Consider the following 19,850-nt stretch of genomic DNA (forward strand, 5'->3'; position numbering starts at 1 on the left):
TACGTCATGACATAAACATATGAATCTTAGGTTAGAAATAAGTATAAAAATAAATGGCTACATTATTAAAGTATCGGATTTTGTCGAATGTCTTAACGTTTGTAGTTGTAAATCTTATTTTTTTCTGTTGTATTCGTGTGTTATGGTAAAGATAATTAATCACCCAGTTCATTTATTAGATTTTAGTTTGGGTAAACGAAATTTAAAAGATATATTTGGTTTACAGTTTGATTCAGAAGAAACACCGACATAGCTAGATAATACAATAAATTGTCTAATTACTACCACAATTTGATATTAATTAGTGATGTAATTTTCATTGTTATTAATAAATGTTATATCAGTATTACAAATCTAATCTTGAATTCTATCCTAATTCTATCTTATTTTTGGGAATTTCTTTTAGAAATTCAAATGTGACGTCACTTTGTGCGTTCATGGCTTTGGCTAACTCGGCTGTGTATTTTTATGTGCTGGTTTAGGTTTTTTTATGTAATGTATCCGTTTTTATTCTATTGTTAGTCACCACTTCGGTTTTATCATGTATATCTATTATATAGTCATTTTATGAAATTTACTGTTTGCAAAAGTATGAATTATTCTAAATAATAAGGATGTTCTTATCCCAGGCAGAAAACCCTAGCCGTATTGGGCACAACTTTTTGGAACGTTTGGACCCCAGTGCGCCTCAACTTTGTACTCGTTTTGGCTTTCGAACTTTTTTCATCTGAGCGTCACAGCTGGTTAGTCATGTGCGAACGAAATTTGTAAAATGCATATACAGAAGGTTAAAATGGCTTACATTCAATTCAATATGTGCGTTCTTAGATCGGATCAAAACATATTTTGTTAGGTACATCACAATAATGGTCAGGAATAGATAGTTCAAAAGTCGCAATGATCATACATTACAAGCAAAAGTTAATTGTTAAGCTATTGTGTCATTCTGTAAGTGATTTACATTTTGAAAATACTGATAAGCATAATAGGTTTTATTATTGTATTATCAAATGTCTTTTGTAGTGAGAAAATGTATAGATGGATAGTTTTATCGTTCATTGTGTTGAATGCCAGTATGTTTGAAGCATCCAAGGTAATGAGTTTTTGGTATTGTAATTAACGTGTAATTCAAAAGTATAATCCAAACAATAACCATAAGCAAAATAGCGATATCGTACCGGCTCAAGCGAGAAAATCAGTCTCGTTGAAATGATCAACGATATTTTATAATTATTCTAATCAGTTGTTGGCATGATACGGGGTATACATTCTTCTAATATATTTTACGAGTTTATAACGGGAGGAAATGTGCTTCATTTTTATTTGATGAAGACATTATCATACAATTAGTTTAATTGATGTCCTGAGCTGGCATGTCAGTAAGTGCTAGTAGTTCTTTTTCTTTGGTTATTCTGTTTCCTAGTCTGACATCAGACTCGGACTACTTTTAGACTGGGTTTAACTGTGCATATTGCTGTGTTTTTGTTTCACATTGGCTACAGATATAGGGGGAGGGTTAAAATCTAACTAAGTATTTAAAACCCGTCGCATTTTTGCACCTATTCGAAGTCAGGGTCCTCTTGCCTTTGTTAGTTTTGTAAGTTTTTGGGGTTTTTTGGGTTTTTTTTTTTTTAATTTTACTTCATTTATATGATTCGGAGTTAGTGTGATGTCCATTCTTACTGAACTAAAGTATATTCTGTTTAGGGGCCAGCTGAAGCCCCCCTCTGAGTGCGGGATTTTCTCGCTGTGTTGAAGATCAATTGGTGGCATTTGCCTGTTTTCTGATCTTCGATTGGGTTGTTGTCTCTTTGACATATTTCCAATTTATATATATATAAATTCTTGTGTCTACAAACTGATTTGCACATGTACATCTTTTATTGTTATATTTTTAAAGATTCTAAAACATAAACTGTCATCAATCGATGGATGACTTTTGAACACATCCATACTACTGCTTTCAAGACTATGAATTTTCAAATACTAAGGCTTCTCTATCTAGGAATAGATTACCTGTATTCGGCAAAACCTTTAGAAATTTGTGGTCCTCAATGCTCTTCAAATTCGTACTTTAATTATTTGGCCATTTTAATATTTTTTTTTATTCGAGCGTCATTGATGAGTCTTTTGTAGACGAAACGCACGTCTGGCGTTAATATAGAATTTCAATCCTGGTATCCATGATGAGTTTATTTGCCTTTATACCTCATATTGATGCAGAACTTGATAAGCCATGCATGTCAAAAACTTATTCATTTTATTTTATTGCACATACATTCATACGATTGAAAACGAATGGAGCACCGTGAAAAAATGAACAGTAACTAATTAAGATGTAATTTTTTAGGTATCAGAAAACGTGTTGAAAGACAATAAAGGTGGGGATTATGACGTAATTGATGTTGAAATTGGGAACACTGATATTGCAATAATAAAGAAAGATGGTGTTATACTGGCAGACGAAATTACAAGTAAAGACAAAGTAAGATGACAAGTAAGACTCATTTATTGATTTATTGTTAATTTTTTAAAATATTGTTGATGTTGTTAAAGGAGCTATAGCTGTCAAATTTATGTTCACCGATTTGACTCAAATTGTCATATTTGATTTATAATCATGTAAAACATTGATCCAAATTTATAAAAGTCTAAAATAAACAATTTGCAGGGTATAGGCTTGATAATATTTAACTTCATTTCGTGTGTAATTAAGTCAAGACGCCATCTAATTAACTATCAAGTTGACCTCTGAAGACCTTCGATGGTCATATAAGCTGTATAAACATAAATATAGATTTAAATACAAATCGAATATACATGCAAATGATTATAGTCTCAATACTCAGTCGTCATCTTTTTTTATGAATTAACATATGTGAACACTGTAGTTATATATACGTACAATATTTGTTAATTCGTCAAGGAAACTGAATCTGTAAGACGACATGACTCACAATCTTCTTTCATTTATATCTTTTGAAATAATGTTAAACAAGGGTCACTTATATCAAACATTCTTATTCATTTTCCTTTGTTTTAGGAGTATTCAATCATCAAGTATAACAGAACCTGCAATGTTCAGTTTTATGAGGTAAATGTAAGAGAATGTCAACAAACGTTTTGAATGGAAAAGAAACTGGGCAAACAAGGTTTCACATGATTAAATGTCTTCAAACCAGTTGGTTATAGAATTGTGTGTGATATTTTTCTAATTATTCAATTGTGACATTTATATAATTGCTTTGCAACCAGAGTTTTTGTTACAAATAATATATATATAAGAAGATGTGGTATGAGTGCAAATGAGACAACTCTCCATCCAAGTCACAATTTGTAAAGTAAATCAGATTAGGCAAATTAACGGCACTCAACTCGGTGTCTTGGCTCGCTCGGAACAGGAAGCTATTTAGGGGCCCTAGAATGACTAGTGTAAAACTATTCTGATACCCCGAGGAGAGACAAGAAAAACCTTAAAATATGCATTATCTAACTGATATATCGTCATAAAATTCATTTCTGCAAAGTTTTGTAGAACACGGGTCATATTTTACCGACCACAATAAAGTGAGATATTTTTTTTTTCGATTTAAACATACGCACCTATTCTCGTCTAATGGAAAATCAGTATTTTCCCGTATATTTTTCAAAGTACATGGCTTTTCATGTATTATAAAATGCTATACATGAATGGCCGTTCATTGTGGACTAATAATTAAAGTGAACGCTTTACAACTGCCCTATAGAAGTGTAGAATCCAACAAGACAATTTCAAAAGGAAAAGAGCTAAACATAATCATTAGTACAGTTGTTTGTCAAATTATTATAAATGAAATCAGGAGGATAGCACTATAAAACTATAAAAGCATTTAAAGTTGCGATTTTAACATTATAAATTATATTCAATGGTGCATTTATAGACCCTCCCTCCTTCCAAAAAAATGAAGTTGAAAAGGAGGCAAAGGTGTCGGTAAATACATGTAGTAACTTATCTAATTGTATACGAGACCCTAAAATCAATGACTGCTGATTAAAAAAAGTTTTTGAAAAAAAATCCAATATATTCATCAATTTAAAAACAAACAGGCATCTGGTGTGGAAACGATTGTAAATTTAAATTCATCAAAAATACTAAAGGACTTTTAAGATGTCACTATGTCGGAGATTGTAAAAATATCTCACTTTTTGGCAATCATATCTTGAACAATTATTATCGACTATGATTGGAGAACATACATTTTAATGCAAACATAGATATGCATATTTCTAGACTATCTAAACTCTACAAATTTAGTTTTCAAAATTATCTTAGTTAACTGAAATGAAAATAGAAATTCCAATTGCATATCATGCGAGACGATACTAAATATATATTATTTAACTCGTTCATTGATTTGTCTTCACAGGACCCTTCAGATTCCAAAACATGCTATGAAGCTTTTGAAGATAACGAAAGCATTACGAATGACACCAAAACAGAAATCAAAGAAGAATGTGGAGACTTAGATATTGCTTATGTTAAGGCGGTTCATTGTAACACAGGTACGCTTTTTAGTTTCAATTTAATCAACAACTTTATGAAAGTGTTTCCCAAGAAATAAAGTTGTTGGATGTTATCCTTAAATGTATAAAAAATTTGCAACAAATGTGTGGGAAACCACAAAAAAGTATTCAATCGTGCAGTCCCGCAAAAAAAAAATGTTAAATTAAAAAAAATACAAGACTCATTTAGGTTCGCCGGACTTGCAGTATTTAGATACAATACATCAGCATAAGCTTAATAAAAGTTGACTATAAAAAAGGATAACAAAAAAACAACTCCTAGATAAACTCAAATAGGAGAATTCCCTAAAACCTACAAATCAAACTTTATACTTTATCAACCAACGACACGAATTCAAAACAACTGTCTTATTCCCAACTTGGTACAGGCATTTTCCGAAAAAAATGATAGGTTAATCTGTTTTATATGCTAGCTAAACTTCTAACTTGTATAAAGTTGTTCATAGTTCAATTATATTGATGAAAATGAGTGAGCAACCCAAACAGATACAATTAAGGTTAATGCGACAATTATTGGGATCAAGCAGCGTAAATAGTTATCAAAGGTACCAGGATTATAATTTAATACGCCAGACGCGCGTTTCGTCTTCAAAAGAAGAGCATTGAGGACCCAAAATTCCAAAAAATTCTGCCAAATACGGCTTAGGTAATCTATTCCTGGGATAAGAAAATCCTTAGTTTTTCGAAAAATTCAAAGTTTTGTAACAGGAAATTTATAAAAATGACCATATAATTGATATTCATATCAACACATAAGTGCTGACTACTGGGCTGGTGATACCCTCGGGGACGAAACGTCCACCAGCAGTGGAATCGACCCAGTGGTGTTAATAGTTATAACTACGCAAGAATACATGTGTACCACAATTTATACAAAGTTGTTCCTCACTTTATTTTTTTCTTAATTTCGATTTTTTCTTCGTGTGTTATTATTGACTACCTAAATAAAGGCAACAGTATTATACCGCTGTTCAAAAGTCATAAATCAATTGAGAGAAAACAAATGCGGGTTACAAAAACGAGGGAAACACATCAACTTTAAGAGGAAAACAACGAAACTACAGAAACACTGAAGTGCAGCAGAAAAAAAAACGACAATGCAACATACATAGAAACGATTTATTAGATAACAACTGTCATTTTCCTGACTTGGTACAGGACAATTAAGAAAAAATAGTGGGTTGAACCTGATCTTGTGGCTAGCAAAATCTAGCACTTTATTGCAATGTTAAAAATACTGCTAAATTGACAATATTACATGAATGTTCAGGATCTATTTTTTAGCCATTTTTCTTATACTTGCAGAACACGGCATCCAAAAAAGAGCATGTTATTATTATTACTACCTTGGTCGATATTGCAGAAAGAGATGGTGGAGATACACATGTTACATCTGTTGGTACAGAGTCTTTAGATGCTATTGATTTGGAAAATAGGAGTGCTTCTTCATATTTTAGTACTTTTGTATTATCGCAACTTTTTCTTTTTTTTTCTTTTTTATATCCAGATTCTCTAAGACACTTCTGTATGGTTTATTATGTAATATATTTGAAAGTGTGTTTGTCGGTGCGTCTCTCATGGCTTCAGTGTTAGTTATATCAAAAAGATTTTTTTTAGATTTGATTGCGTTTGTTTGAAATGAATAAGTTTTTTTTCTCAAAAGTTTAAACCATACTCAGGAAAAGTGGAATAACAAAAATACCAAACTCCGAGGAATATTCAAAACAAAAGTGTTTAATCAAATGATGTAGAAAATGATTGATTAAATTTGGTTTCATATCTATCGAAACCTCTCATTTGTATGACGCATTAAACCTGCTTTTATAGCTAGCTTAACCTCTCATTTGTAAAACGAATGTTTGATTCAAACTATAATTGTTACCTTTAACAAATAAATACTAAACAATGATAATCGTATGCTCATTTTTATTTAACAAATACAACGGGTTAGAAGGAGTACTCAAACTTGCAGAAAATGGAAAATCTGTATGAACGTTCTTTTTGCAAATTTCACGATAAACAAAACTGTTTGATAGATTCTACAGCTGTATAAAGTACAAAAAGTTCAGATCAGAGTACATCCCACCCAAAAAAAAACAAATTAAACTTGACATTTTTGAGCTCGCAAAAAGCAGACATTCGTGTTTTTTTTTGTTGATTTTCATGTGAATCACAACTTATTGAATTCATCAATGATGTAACTAAAGACAAGTTATATGACGAAAACTGGCATATTATCTCATATTGGCATCTGTTTTTACTCATACCTGTATATACATTGCACCTTTTATGCTTAAAATCCTAAACCCAGTTGACAGTGACCACTTAATTGACGAAGAAAAAAACAGGTTGTATGATTGACAATGAAACAACTTTCCACCAGAGGACAAATGACGTTAATGCAAGGAATACCATAGGTCCCCGTATGGCCTTCAATGATGAACAACACTCATATCGTATGTTCAATGTTAGTTGGCCCTGACATGACAAAATATTAAACAGTCAAACTAGGAAACCAACGGTCTGATTTACTTGACAGTATATAGAAAAACAAATATGACAGACAGCAATCATTAAATGGCCGGGTTAAGTGTGGTTGAGAGCTCCCTATCACCTCACTACCATGGAGCAGTAAAGAACTCACATTAACTGACAGTTTCGTCAAAGCCAATTACAACTTACTAATACATCATGTTCTCCAAGCTAGACTGTTATATCAATCAGCGTGCAATACTTTATACTCGTTGTATTCTATAACACTATACACCAACATTTTGCAATTTACCATAAAATTCTTTTAATTACACCAGACAAAAAGATGAAGACAAAACATACAGCAATTAACATGACTGAAATTACAATAAAATTCAAACCAGAGGCATGTTTATTATGTATTCGTTCATACCACCAAATACTTTAAAGGAATTTATATTTTATCCATGCACAGTAGATCTTTTATTAATATCAGCCGTCCTGTTTCCAGCAACTAATAACTTCGAATTTAAAAAGCATGTGTCAATACCTGCCCTGACTTCATAGATATCCTAACGTAGCATAAAATGTACATAGTTTTATGTAGAAATATGTATTACTGCTTTTGAACTTGTTTTAAAGGAAATATACATCTACTTTGTATTCCTTAGATGAACATTTAAATCAAATCCCTGCAATAAATTGTTTCTGGTAACCATTTGTTTCTTATTACAAATTACAAAATAGAAATTATCTAATTTATGTTTTTCTCTTAAACTATAATATAGCTCACACACTGGATTAACCAAAGGGGTATATGTTCAATAACATGTCAAAATAAACGATATATTGAAAAAGAGAAATAAAACAATGAAATTCTAAAACTGAATCATATCTCTTACTTATAATTTGCGACAAGGTGAATGTCCCCTACAAGTCAACCAATTCTAAACTGAAACTGTCATTTTGATCTGATTTCTTTTTCAGTCTTTAAGTAAATTGTAAGATTCATCCAATGCGGTTTATTCAGTATTTTTTCAGTCAGATTGATTACAGATAAATAAGATATGCTCAGTTTATATTCAGACTCTTCAGTTAGAATTTTCTGAAAAGAAAATGAACAGTTGTGATTGCAAGCAAAGTTTCTGAATAGTACAACATGCATTCAGTGAATGCCTTTGTAGATAATGTTAGGATCAAAATGACCGTTTAAGACTACTAGTAAATTGAATTGTTCCCTCTAAAAACACACAAAAGAAAAAAAAAGAATAAAAGAAACAGTAATGTAACTGTCAGTTGTTTCCAAGGTAACTTCTGAAATTTTCAAGGTTTCATGAGAAAATTTCATTTTCCTGTAAACATATATATGTATCCTTTCGTCTCAATCCGTTATAAAACTTTTCCAATGAACCAAGTTCGAGTCAAGGAATGACCAAACAGTCTAGCCCAACATATGAGTTATTTGTGTATCATAGTGATCATTTCTAAAACGCATAATTAGATAAAAGAAGATATGGTACGAGTGCCAATGAGACATCTCTCCATCCAAGTAACAATTCGTAAAAGTTAACCATTATAAGTCAAAGTACGGTCTTCAACACAGAGCCTAGGTTCATATCGAACAGAAACCTATAAAGGGCCCAGAAATGACTAGCGGAAACCATTCAAACAGGATAACCAACAAACAAATGCAGCGCGTTTAGAGCTTTTTTACAGGCGCCAACCTTCACCCTTATCTGAATGTAGCATCCCAACATAGAAAGACACACATACACAAAATATCAATTAAAATAGATTAACTCAATCAAAAGACATATTAACAAAATCAAGTAAACATACACTTTACATATGTTTTCATTACTATATAGATGCATTAAATTGTTAAAAAAAATAGCAACATGGATAAGGTAAATAAGTCTAATTTAAAACGTTATAAATGTCAACCCATTATGCAATATTTGGCAATAAAAGTAAAATTACTTTTTCTTCATAATTTGAGTATTGTGAAAACTGCCAGTGTAAGTATTTCATATACTACGAAGTTATTACATCTCGTCGTCTCTAACAAAATCTATAGATTAAAATTAATCCTGATATAACTCTGTATTTAATACATGTAGTAAAATTATGTTCGAAAGCAGAGTTTGTTTTAAACTAGACCCACTGTTCGAGAAAAAAATCAGGAAGTGTCCATAAACAACTAGACCTACTGTTCGAGAAAAAAATCAGGAAGCATCCATAAACAATTAGACCCGACCCACTGTTCGAGAAAAAAAATCAGGAAGCATCCATCAACAGTTAGACACACTGTTCGAGAACAAAATCCGGTTTTTTTATTGTTTGATCTCGACCAATGTGAGGTGAACTTTCTAGTCAACTTAGAATTTCGAATATAGGGATACTTCCTGATTTTTTTCTCGAACTGTGTGTGTAATTGTTTATGGATACTTCCTGATTTTTTTCTCGAACAGTGGGTCTAGTTGTTTATGGATGTTTCCTGATTTATTTTCTCGAACAGTGGGTCTAGTTGTTCATGGATGCTTCCTGATTTTTTCTCTCGAAAAGTGTGTCTAACTGTTTATGGATACTTCCTGATTTTTTTCTCGAACAGTGGGTCTAATTGTTTATGGATGCTTCCTGATTTTTTTTCTCGAACAGTGTGTCTAATTGTTTATGGATACTTTTGATTTTTTTCTCGAATAGTGTGTCTAATTGTTTATGGATACTTCTTGATTTTTTTTCTCGAACAGTGTGTCGAATTGTTGATGCATGCTTCCTGATTTTTTTCTCGAACTGTGTGTTTAATTGTTTATGGAGACTTCCTGATTTTTTTCTCGAACAGTGAGTATAGTTGTTTATGGATGCTTCCTGGTTTTTTTTTCTCGAACAGTGTGTCTAATTATTTATGAAGACTTCCTGATTTTTTTCTCGAACAGTGTGTCTAATTGTTTATGGATACTACCGATTTTTTTTTCTCCAACAGAGTGTCTAATTATTTATATATACTTCCTGATTTTTTTCTCGAACAGTGTGTCTAATTGTTTATGGATACTACCTGATTTTTTTTCTCCAACAGTGTGTCTAATTGTTTATGGATACTTCCTTATTTTTTTCTCGAACAGGGTGTCTAGTAGTTTATGAATGTTTGCTGATTTTTTTTCTCGAACAGTGGGTCTAGTTGTTTATTGATGCTTCCTGATTTTTTTTTCTCGAACAGTGTGTCTAATTGTTTATGGATACTTCCTTATTATTTTCTCGAACAGTGTGTCTAACTATTTATGGATACTACCTGATTTTTTTTCTCCAACAGTGTGTCTAGTTGTTTATGGATACCACTTATTTATTTCTCGAAAAGGGTGTCCAGTTGTTTATGGATATTTCCTGATTTTTTTCTCGAACAGGGTGTCTAGTAGTTTATGGATGCTTCCTATCTTTTTTTATCGAACAGTCGGTCTAATTATTTATGGATACTTCCAAATTTTTTTCTCGAACAGTTGGTCTAGTTGTTAATGGATGCTTTCTGATTTTTTTTCTCGAACAGTGTGTCTAATTGTTTATGGATACTTCCTAAGTTATTTCTCGAACAGGGTGTCTAACTGTTGATGGATACTTCCTGATTTTTTTCTCGAACAGTGTGTCCAGTTGTTTATGGATATTTCCTGATTTTTTTTCTCGAACAGGGTGTCTAATTGTTTATGGATACTACTTATTTATTTCTCGAACAGGGTGTCTAACTGTTGATGGATACTTCCTGATTTTTTTCTCGAACAGTGTGTCCAGTTGTTTATGGATATTTCCTGATTTTTTTTCTCGAACAGGGTGTCTAGTAGTTTATGGATGCTTCCTATCTTTTTTTATCGAACAGTGTGTCTAATTGTTTATGGATACTATTTGTTTCTCGAACAGTGGGTATAGTTGTTTATGGATGCTTCCTTATTTTTTTTTCTCGAACAGTGTGTCTATTCATGTATGGATACTACCTGATTTTTTTTCTCCAACAGTGTGTCTAATTGTTTATGGGTACTTCCTGATTTTTTTACTCGAACAGTGGGTCTAGTTGTTTATGGATGCTTCCTGATTTTCCTTATCGAACAGTGTGTTTAATTGTTTATGGATACTTCTGATTTTTTTCTCGAACAGTGGGTCTAGTTGTTTATGGATGCTCCCTGATTTTTTTTCTCGAACAGTGTCTAATTGTTTATGGATACTTCCTAATTTTTTTCTCGAACAGTGTGTTTAATTATTTATGGATACTACCTGATTTTTTATCTCCAACAGTGTGTCTAATTGTTGATGGATACTACTTATTTTTTTCTCCAACAGTGTGTCTAATTGTTTATGGATACTTCCTGATTTTTTTTTCTCGAACAGTGGGTCTAGTTGTTTATGGATGCTTCCTGATTTTCTTTCTCGAACAGTTTGTTTAATTGTTTATGGATAGTTCTGATTTTTTTTCTCGAACAGTGGGCCTAGTTGTTTATGGATGCTTCCTGATTTTTTTTCTCGAACAGTGTGTCTAGTTGTTTATGGATACTTCTGATTTTTTTTCTCGAACAGTGTGTCTACTTGTTTATGGATACTTCCTGATTTTTTTTCTCGAACAGTTTGTCTTATTTTTCATGCATGCTTCCTGATTTTGTTTCTCAAACAGTGTGTCTAATTGTTTATGTATACTTCCTGATTTTTTTCTCGAACAGTGTGTCTTATTTTTCATGCATGCTTCCTGATTTTGTTTCTCAAACAGTGTGTCTAATTGTTTATGTATACTTCCTGATTTTTTTCTCGAACAGTGGGTCTAGTTGTTTATGGATGCTTCCTGATTTTTTTCTCGAACAGTGTCTAATTGTTTATGGATACTTCCTAATTTTTTTCTCGAACAGTGTGTTTAATTATTTATGGATACTACCTGATTTTTTATCTCCAACAGTGTGTCTAATTGTTGATGGATACTACTTATTTTTTCTCGAACAGGGTGTCTAACTGTTTATGGATACTTCCTGATTTTTTTTCTCGAACAGTGTGTCTAGTTGTTTATGGATATTTCCTGATTTTTTATCGAACAGTGTGTCTAGTTGTTTATGGATATTTCCTGATTTTTTATCGAACAGTGTGTCTAGTTGTTTATGGATGCTTCCTGAATTTTTTATCGAACAGTCGGTCTAATTATTTATGGATACTTCCTGATTTTTTTCTCGAACAGTGGGTCTAGTTGTTTATGGATGCTTCCTGATTTTTTTTCTCGAACAGTGTCTTATTGTTCATGGACACTTCCTAATTTTTTTCTCGAACAGTGTGTTTAATTATTTATGAATACTACCTGATTTTTTTTTCTCCAACAGTGTGTCTAATTATTTATGGATTCTTCCTGATTTTTTTCTCTAACAGTGTGTCTAACTGTTTATGGATGCTTCTCGATTTTTTTCTCGAACAGTGTGTCTAATTTTTTATGGATACTTTCTGATTTTTTTCTCGAACAATGTGTCTAATTTTTTATACATACTTCCTGATTTTTTTCTCGAACAGTGACTCTAGTTGTTTATGGATGCTTCCTGATTTTTTTTCTCGAACAGCGTCTAATTGTTTAAGGATACTTCCTAATTTTTTTCGTGAACAGTGTGCCTAATTATTTATGGATACTACCTGATTTTTTTTCTCTAACAGTGTGTCTTATTGTTTATGGATACTACTTATTTTTTTCTCGAACAGGGTGTCTAACTGTTTATGGATACTTCCTGATTTTTTTACTTGAACAGTGTGTCTAGTTGTTTATGGATATTTCTTGATTTTTTCTCAAACAGTGTGGCTAGTTGTTTATGGATGCTTCCTGATTTTTTTATCGAACAGTCGGTCTAATTATTTATGGATACTTCCTGATTTTTTGCTCGAACAGTGGGTCTAGTTGTTAATGGATGCTTCCTGATTTTTTTTCTCGAACAGTGTGTCTAATTGTTTATGGATACTTCCTTATTTTTGCTCGAACAGTGTGTCTAATTATGTATGGATACTATTTATTTTTTTCGCGAACAGGGCGTCTAACTGTTTATGGATACTTCCTGATTTTTTTCTCGAACAGTGTGTATTTTTGTTTATGGATATTTCCTGATTTTTTCTCGAACAGTGTGTCTAGTTGTATATGGATGCTTCCTGATTTTTTTTATCGAACAAACGGTCTAATCATTTATGGATACTTTCTGAATGTAAAGGACAACATGTGATAAAACATATACAGGAACGCCTGATTGGGTTTTTTATTTTATCATTGTATGTACTGTTGCAGGAAAGCTAATAAATGAATTCGATGATTGTCCATATGTCTATTTTTTTTTACATTACTTCATTATTTAGTAAGAGTATAACAAAACTGCAATCCTATAACCACACACCAAATTTATAATATTGTTGATGTTTCTACACCAAATACGATGTATTGAAGAAAAAAGTGGCAACACCTGGCGACTCATAGTTAGAATTATGTGTCCAAAGGTGGTACGGTTTTCTACACACTGTGTCCTTGTGCACTTACATGTTCAGTCCCATTCAAAGTGGTGGTATTGTTATAGTACAAAGCATACAAAGTATATTTTTATCTAATTAACACTATTCGTCCTAAATATGCAAGTACATATGATATCTTTGACTAGGCGTTCATCAACTAGTAATCAATCAATCAGTTTATCAATCAATCAATAAATCGTAGAAGACTTTGATTATACGTCAATGAAAAAACTACCAATTAAACTATTACTGGTGTCAATCAATCATATTTTCAATAACATGAGATGTTTGTAATATGGCAATAAAACAGCAACCAGAATATGTCAGACCATATATGCTTTTATGGAGTTTAGTATGACGTCCATTTTTACTGAACTAGCACACATTTTTATTTAATATATATGGTTCATTGAATAGGTATCAACATTTTTGTTATCAGGTTTCGATAGAAGTATATATAGATATACAGGAAAATGATAGTTTCCCTTAAAACCTTGAAAATTGTAAAAAAGTTACGTTGGAAACAACTGTCAGTTACATTATTATTTCTTTTTGGGGGTTTGTGTCTTTTGTGTGTATTTGGGGGGAACAATTCAATTTACTAGTACAAAAAAGTAGATGAATTGAAGTCTTAAACGGTCATTTTGATCCTAATGTAATCTACAAAGGCATTCACGTCGGTAAATGCTGTACTGTTAAGAAACTTTGCTTGCAGTCAATTCACAACAGTTCATTATCTTTTCAGACAATGCAGTATGATTTTGATTTGTACATATAAATAACAATTACTACTGAACAGTCTGAATATAGACTAAGCAGATCTTAATTATCTGTAATCAATTTTTCTGAACAATACTGAATTTATTGCATTGGATGAATCTTTCAATTTACTAAAAGACTGGAAACAAATTTAGCTAAAAATAACAGTTTCAGACCACAATGAGCTGACTAGTATGGAGCATTCACCTAGTCACAAATTATAAACCAAATATAATTTTTAGTAAGAATTTCTTTTTTTATAACTAGTTTTATTTATTAAAACATCGGTTAATTTTTACATTTTGTTGTACATACATAACGTTGGTTTATCCAGTGTGTGTGTGTGTGTTAAATGAGCCTTCAATATGATTTTACAAAAGGAAGGTCCATATTTCTATGTTACATGTATCTAAGTGGCTAATAGATATAGGAAGATGTGGTATGAGTGCCAATGATACAACTCTCCATCCAAGTCACAATTTTGGAACAGTAAACCAATATAGGTCAAGGTACGGTCTTCAACACGGAGCCTAGGCTCACACCGAACAGCAAGCTATAAAGGCCCCCAAAAATTACTAGAGTAAAACCAATCAAACGGAAAAACCAACGGTATAATTTATATAAAAAAACGAGAAACGAGAAACACGTATGAACCACATATACAGACGACAACCACTGAACATCAGATTCCTGACTTAGAACAGGTGCAAACAATTGCAGCGGGATGAAACGTTTTAATAGACATGTTAGAAAAAAACTATGTTTGGCTACTGAAAGTCGAGAGTCTGGGATTGAGACATTTAAATTAGGGACAATCTCAAAAGAAGAACTTATTATTGATTTACTCGGTTCAATAATAATGTTTTAACAATGCTACACAGGCGCGGATGCAACAATTTTGAAAGGTGGTTCCAAATTACGGAACACCATGAAACGTTCACATAATTTAAAACAAATCTGAAGGCAATGGGGAGTCCCAACCCCCGGAACACGCCTCTAGATCCGCCAATGCTACCTCACTCTACGATAGTGTTTTGCAGTTCAGAAAACAGAGTCAAAATAAATGTCATAATCTAGAAATTCTGTATTTATATTTATATTTTTTAATGAAATAGCGATATATTAACACAGATAAATGACTCATTTACTATATTTTGTAAATTTAAATAAGAATCAGAATAAGATTTGGAGTCACAACCAAAAGCCAAGTCAAGTGCAACCGGTCTTCCAGAAATCGCCTTTTGATGGTAATTTTGTAGTACAGAACTGAATTTTATTCGTGTTATTCGATTTTCCCTTTGTTGTTTAGTGTTTCTCTATTCACTATGTCACATACGATAGAGGTATACATGCAGTCCAACTCTTGTGGGGGATAATTTCTCCATCGGATTTGCCGTCGTATGACGAGTGATGGTCCTTTCAAGGCTGATGTCCTTGACTGCCAAACGTAGTGTATCTTTTGCAATTAATCGCTCGCAAAAGGAGCCACCAGAAAAGTTATAATTCTGTACACATACATATGGACTATTTACACTTTTTCGTACTATGAACATCAAAATTATCTCATTTCTCCTTAAATACTGTTCCGGCACCTGTACATGAAGAACACGAAGTTTTATCGAGCACCAATTGTATAGTTTTATTGTTGATATTCACCCCATATGTACCAAGTTTTAGATTAGTTTTATTGATATACAAGAAATTTCTTTGTATTACTAAACGGAAGATTATACACACAAAAAGAAGTATACTTAACAAACCAAAAACAAAATTGTTTTCATTTACCTGTGTATAATATGACTTTTTTTTTTTTAAAGTTGATGATTTTTTCTAAAAATTGTTTAACATTTCACAGCGGTTTTATACTTTTACCTTAGTTTAAACCTATTTATTTACTGTTTACCCTAATTATTCATCCCTTATTTTTATTAACTATGTATTTGCATTGTATTACAGATCAAATTTATTCGTTCATTGTGTGTTTATTTGTGTTACTACGTTTTTTGATTGAGTTAAGCCTTCCAACTGATATTTTATAGTGTGTCTTTCTATGTTGTGATGTTATACTATTGTTTCAGAGAAATGTAGAAGGTTTGGTACCATTTAAACGTTTAATCCCGCTGCAATTGTTAGCACCTGTCCTAATTCAGGAATCTGATGTTCAGTGGTTGTCGTTTGTTTATGTGGTTCATAAGTGTTTCTCGTTTCTCGTGTTTATATAGATTAGACCGTTGGTTTTCCCGTTTGAATGGTTTTACACTAGTAATTTTTGGGCCCTTTATAGCTAGCTGTTCGGTGTGAGCCAAGGCTCCGTGTTGAAGGCCGTACCTTGATCTATAATGGCTTACTTTTATAAATTGTTACTTGGATGGAGAGTTGTCTCATTGGCACTCATACCACATCTTCCTATATCTATATATTCACATATATTATAAAAACACGATGTAAGGTAAGATGTCAATAAGACAACCATCCACCAAAGTTCAAATAAAGTGAATGACAGCAATTCTAGGCAACCTTTCGGCCTTCAACAATTAGTTAACGCCATACCATATAGTCGTCTATAATAGATCCCGACACTGGTACAGTGGTAACAACACAACATATGAACAAACTATAAAAATAAGCTGAAAATGGCTGAACTCATCAGATCGATACCGAACAAGTTTCAATTGACAAACAAAACCGCTTACGACTTGTATATACAGCAGTTTCCTTCGCCACCAAAATGATGCACAACAATTCAAATCGATGCCACAAATACAACACGGACTTCAACTTGATTTCATAGAGAACTTTTTTATATTTGCAGATACAATAAATGCATACTCGCAGTCTTGAATGTTAAATAAATCAATGTGTTAACTTTGCGCTGTTTTGGTAGAAAAAGTGCACAATTTAATTGACTGCAAATACAGTGCAAATACTAAATTTGAACTTTATCATGCTTTATTTGACTGTACATAATACATTATATTAACGATAGAAAAAAATCAAAACGTATTTTGAGACGACCCCTTTAAAAAGTCTATCGTCTATCGACTCTCGTTTGTTGTTTTTCAAAAGTATTTATTTATCTGACACGTCTACAGTAATATTCTGACCGACTTTAGAAACGCAACACTAGACTATTCGTTTTAATTCCCATTTTCAAAAATGCAATTTTTGTTAAAAAAAATGTATGAACATAATTTTTGTTCATTACCTCATTGTTTAAAAAAAATGGCATTCGAAAGTTGAATTGATTACGTCATTTTAAATGTTCAAATCATGTGGTATGCACTGAAACGCTGGTTTTCCCCTTATCAGTGGATGTGTCAAAGTCAGAAGCAATGACTGCCTGTGACCAACGCCAAAATGATTGTCAGAAAGGACAACCAATTCTGTTGGACATGTTTTGGGTTCTGTTTTGCACCCTCTAATTTTGCCATTGTCCAACCCACTACAGTGTGTTTTGACGATTATGCAGTTGAAACTTTATGGCTTTAAACGTTCTTCTGAAGTCGATTCTTTTGCATTTAAGTTTCGGAAACATTTATAGCACGAATCTGTGTGCCATGGCATTCAAAAATTTGATTATCAGTTGACGTTTCGGCCGTAAAAATGTCTCGCAAATGACGTTGCGTAATCAAATTCTATTGACGTGGCGTTATAACTACATGTATATCTGGTCATTGATAGTCATCAACCAATCCCGTGTGCCTGTATCGTTGTTTAAAGAACAGTAAGACAGGTATCTGACGTCAAATTGTCCAATTATAGCACGTTCACGTTTTCCTGTCTGCAATATTCTTATGCGCTGATTCAGTTTTTCATTGTTCAGGCATGGCAATATAGCAATATGGAGATGCAACATTGTTTTACTAATTTAAGTGTGTGTAAGGATTGAAAGAATTGTTTCACGAAGAAAAAAAATGAAAACAAATTATTTATGTGCTCCAAATTTCGCTTCAAGAAATTCGTGCGACTTCAATAATTCAGTTTGTTCAATAACCAAAGTTAAGTCACATGTTGATTTTTATCTAACCAGAAAGAAGAATGGTAAACATGAATAGTTTTGGAATGAGAATCAAACATGACTTGGTTAAAAACTCAACAAAATGGGTGTTACGTTTTTAAAGTCAGTCAGTATATAAGTTTAAATGAAATACATACGTTAGTTAATCTATATTTTGCTGTACGAAAAAATTGGTGATCATTAAACAATAAATTGCAGAAGATGTAATTCCTTTTAAACGGGTTATTGGTTTACTGTTCCAAAGGAGTATAGCATATTTCTACGTAATACTATGTATATTCTATGATACTTTAGAATATTTGTGAAGAAATCTACTTTTAAAATCAATAAGCTCTTAGCTGCTAGACAGGACGACTGATATTAATCAAAGTTTACGGTGTATTATGGTGCATGGATAAAAATATACATATTATACATCTATTGACTGGTTATGAGGGTAATATTGTGTTGTCCTTGAGATACCAACTATTTCTCGAGGCGTTAACGATATTATACCGTTAACAATATTAGAGTTTGATGTTGCCAAGAGCACAAATCCAAGCATAAAAGTTTGTGACGTCATTACTGTCCAATGAAAAATAAGTATGAAAAATTACGGGAAATATGATTGTAAAACTATTAACCGGGGTAACAGTCTTTGACTGTCGTACAAGTGAGAGGTTTAGCGCTATAAAACCAAGTTCAATCTACCATTTTTTACATTTGAAAATGCCTGTACCAAGTCAGGAATATGACAGTTGTTGTCCATTCGTTTGATGTGTTTTATCATTTGATTTTGCCATTTGATTAGGGACTTTCCGTTTTGAATTTTCCTCGGAGTTCAGTATTTTTGTGATTTTACTATTGACTGGCAATAATTCATCTATTTCATTAGTTTTATATAGAAAAACATCATATTGATTAATGATAAAAATCCTTATTGGTACAAGTATTTGATGGAAAATTTCAAAATGTTTGTGTAAAATTTTATAGAATACCACGACTCTAAAATATTGCACGCTTCTTCATAAAATATAGATGACTGTATATGTTAAAGGCGAACTGAGACAGAGTTTAATTCTTAAGTTGCATCGAATATACAATACTGAAATCTGCTTTTTAAATTTATAAGTTATTAGTTGCTGGAAACGATACGACTGATATTGATAAAAGTATATTATGGTGTTTGGATAAAATATAGATTCATATAGGTCTTTAGTGGTATTGTGTACATAATAAACATGCCTCTGGTTTGAATTTTATTGTAATTTCAGTCATGTTTATGGATGTATGTGTTGTCTTGATTATTTATGTCTGGTGTAATTATTATTAGAAGAATTTATGGTAAATTGCAAAATGTTGGAGTATAATTTTATAGAATACCACGAGTCTAAAGTACTGTACAGTTTTAAAGAACTTTATTTATTAATTCAAACTGGCTTTTAAAACGCTTTCAGTAACTGTGAGTTTTTAAGAAAGGGGGGATACAAGAGGGAGATTCAAACTCATAGATCGGAAATAAACTGACAACGCCATGACTAAAAAATAAAAAAAACAAACCGAC

General features: G+C 32.1%; 2 protein-coding genes across 5 annotated transcripts in view; one reads left to right on the forward strand and one right to left on the reverse strand.

The window, feature by feature from the left end:
* The window catches only part of LOC127727074 (uncharacterized), a 149,001-nt gene that overhangs the window by 114,099 nt on the left and 15,052 nt on the right, over positions 1-19,850 (reverse strand). The window lies entirely within an intron of this gene.
* Positions 940-6,475, forward strand: LOC127727076 (uncharacterized). 2 transcript variants are annotated; one of them, XM_052234496.1, is made up of 5 exons: positions 941-1,093; positions 2,351-2,485; positions 3,044-3,094; positions 4,407-4,542; positions 5,869-6,475. In XM_052234496.1, the coding sequence occupies exons 1-5, from the start codon at positions 1,031-1,033 to the stop codon at positions 5,985-5,987; spliced, it is 504 nt and encodes a 167-aa protein (XP_052090456.1). In that variant the 5' UTR covers positions 941-1,030; the 3' UTR covers positions 5,988-6,475. The 2 variants fall into 2 exon arrangements, with proteins under 2 accessions (XP_052090455.1, XP_052090456.1); XM_052234495.1 differs by lacking the exon at positions 4,407-4,542 and having other exon boundaries at positions 940-1,093.

Source organism: Mytilus californianus, unplaced genomic scaffold, assembly GCF_021869535.1.
Source record: "Mytilus californianus isolate M0D057914Y unplaced genomic scaffold, xbMytCali1.0.p SCAF_19, whole genome shotgun sequence".
In the NCBI taxonomy this organism is placed as follows: Eukaryota; Metazoa; Mollusca; class Bivalvia; order Mytilida; family Mytilidae; genus Mytilus; species Mytilus californianus.

Bases quoted from the DNA above. Each gene is read 5' to 3' on its own strand.
- LOC127727076 (XM_052234495.1), top strand. From the start codon at position 1,031: ATGTATAGATGGATAGTTTTATCGTTCATTGTGTTGAATGCCAGTATG. The intron at 1,094-2,350 runs GTAATGAGTTTT...GTAATTTTTTAG, and splicing joins GTATGTTTGAAGCATCCAAG to GTATCAGAAAACGTGTTGAA. The intron at 2,486-3,043 runs GTAAGATGACAA...CCTTTGTTTTAG, and splicing joins AAATTACAAGTAAAGACAAA to GAGTATTCAATCATCAAGTA.